Source organism: Poecilia latipinna, unplaced genomic scaffold (assembly GCF_001443285.1).
Source record: "Poecilia latipinna isolate Pla-1442-1.1 unplaced genomic scaffold, P_latipinna-1.0 Scaffold336, whole genome shotgun sequence".
Classification (NCBI taxonomy): Eukaryota; Metazoa; Chordata; class Actinopteri; order Cyprinodontiformes; family Poeciliidae; genus Poecilia; species Poecilia latipinna.
In genome coordinates this window covers 114,648-117,206 of record NW_015112952.1, presented here as the reverse complement: position 1 = coordinate 117,206, position 2,559 = coordinate 114,648, and the positions used below count along the sequence as shown (strand labels likewise).

Below are 2,559 nucleotides of genomic sequence, written 5' to 3'. Positions count from 1 at the left end.
GTTCTACTATAAAGTTTCTACGCATCTTAAAGCAACAATCAGAAAAACAAAAGATTTAGTCTTCATTTATAGGAGCTGGACATTGACTGTAATAAACTGAATTTAATGAACCATTAAAGTTAAACTCAGTTCAACATAAATAACTTTATTCACTATTTGAATCTCTAAGAGCTAAAATATGATTAATATCCATTTATTCCTCAACAGTCCTCCAGCTGATAAAGATAATGAACCGAACTCACCGTGTTTCTGGATCCGAACCGGATTTTTCCGAGTTCTTCAAACTGACTCGAGTGTTTCCGAGAAAAGCCGAGCGACCCGGTGAACAGTCCAGCAGCAGCCGCTCCGCTGCGGCCTCACGGTGCTCGATCCGCGGTCAGAGTGGCGACGGCGCGCCGCTGAACGAACCGACAAGAGACCAGAGCCTCTTCCGGTTGGCTCTTCAGAATAAAAGCCCCACGGATGTTTATTACCAGATTCCTTTAGGGCTGCTAAATATGGGGAGGCGTTTTATTCATATGAATTAAATAAATACATAGGGTAGATAAATATCTGCGTATTAGCTCCATAAATATTCTCATGATAAAACAAAAGAAAAATAAATGTAAAAAAAAAAATTAACGAGTTTATTTAGTGAATTTCATCAATTGATTTTATTTCAAGATTATTTTATGCATTTCAAAATGTTTTTATTCTTATGTTGACTTTTATTTTGTAAAGCTACTTAGAAAACCCCACCTTATTTAAATAGAATATGAAATTAAAAAAAATCTGATATAAAAACGGATTTAAAAAATAAAAGTCCACAGAAATAAGTGTCAAAATAAAACATGTAGTATTTATTCAAACAAAAGAAAAAGGGTACATGAACAAAAAACATAATAAATTGTGAAATAATGAAACAGAACATTTTGTCAATCACTGCTAGAAAATATTTAAAATCCGTTTTATTTTATGTGGACATTTATTTATTTGATGGAGTATGTATTAATTATTTATTAATAAGAGAATTGCCTTATCACTGAAACACAGAAACCAACAAACGGATCAGAACCGAGTCCTGAAGGTCAGCGGCTCAGTCCAGCTTCAGACCTGCAGGAAAACGTTCTGCTGTTTTTCTTCACCAGTGGAGTAAAAAGTTTAGCTTCACTTTACAAATCAAAGTCACATCAGCGTTAACTTCCTGCAGACGGAGAGGAGAACTCCAGAACCAGAACCAGAACCAGAACCACGCTCCAACAGGTAACACAATGAATCCTCCAACATGGGACTTTGTTCAGTTTATTGACAAAAACATAATAAATGATGTGAGTACTTTTTCCCTCCACATTTTCATCCCACCAGTTATTACAAAGTTAATCCACTTTTAATTCAGACATTACAAAAACTTTTAAAAAAAAATACAGCGAGGCTCAAAGGTTTCTGTCAGCTTTCCACTAAATTCAGAGTTAAACTAGCTGTGAAGCTAAAGTAAAGTTTAAACTGGAAACCAGTATGTGTAGTACCACTAAACCCAGACAGTCAGGAGGAAATCTTTAATATTACAGGAAACCTGCTGGAGTTCATACAAACAATCCTTAATATACAAAGTACTAAAAACATTTCACATGTCAGAAGGCGGGAGTAAAAACCAGCGGAGATCCGATCCAGGCCTGCTGCTCCAACTGGGAGGACTGGGAAGAACCGCTCACTTTTTACTCCACCCAGTCATCGAATTTCTAATTTCATTTTCAGCATTGTTCAGATCCGAAAACTACAAACGTTTCTAAAGTGCTTAAAGGAAACTGTCTGACAAAAACAGAAGGAAAATCTGATAAAACAAAGAAAATACTCATTATTTAACATATGGACAGAAGTTCAGCAAATCCAGGCTGAAACTGGTTTGAACTCTTCCTCCCAGTTCCTCAGTACTTGGGCACTTTGCTGTAATCCTCCTGGAAGTTTCTGCACATGCAGACAGACAGAACCATCCCCAGCAGCTGCAGATCACAGAAACATCTCATTAAACCGGAGCAGCTCCAGCATTCCCGTCCGTCCCGGAGCTGAGGAGTTCCTCAGGGAGCCGGACTCCGTCCCGGATGTTCCCTGAAGTCACTCAGCAGCTCCGGAGGCTTAATCACAAAGGGTTGCTACTATTTAGATGAAATTGCAATCAGACTTCTGAGTGAACGAAGTTTGACCAGCAGAAGAACGGAGACGTCACACAGCAGAACTCTGTTCACAGAATTCAACTTTAGAAAAATCATATGGCTCCAGTAATTATTTTCACAAATTGAGCTTTAACATTTGTTTTTTAGAAACTGTTGTTTCCTGGTCCAGAAGCTTTTATCTGTTGTCTGTTTTAATACATCAGCTGTAGAAGACAACAATAAAACTTTTTTATTACACAAACAGCTCTGAGTTAAGATCATTTACTGAGTTAATCTGCTTATTGTGCACTTCCAAGCAGTTCACACTATGACCACCAGATGGTATCAAAGCACTTCTAGAAGTGTGTGTAATATGTGTCAGCCAACATTTGTAATAATGCTGCTAATTAGCTTCTCTCTTTGATCATTT

The 2,559-nt window shown here is 37.5% G+C and overlaps 1 protein-coding gene across 2 annotated transcripts in view; it reads right to left on the bottom strand.

Moving 5' to 3' along the window:
- Window positions 1–1,265: 1,265 nt before the first annotated feature.
- The window catches only part of LOC106949318 (CD82 antigen-like), a 25,353-nt gene continuing 24,059 nt past the window's right edge, over window positions 1,266–2,559 (bottom strand). For both annotated transcript variants that reach the window (XM_015035482.1, XM_015035483.1), the window contains exon 9: window positions 1,266–1,979. In XM_015035482.1, the coding sequence (XP_014890968.1) occupies window positions 1,905–1,979 (75 nt within the window). In that variant the 3' untranslated portion in view covers window positions 1,266–1,904. The remainder of the gene's footprint in view (window positions 1,980–2,559) is intronic.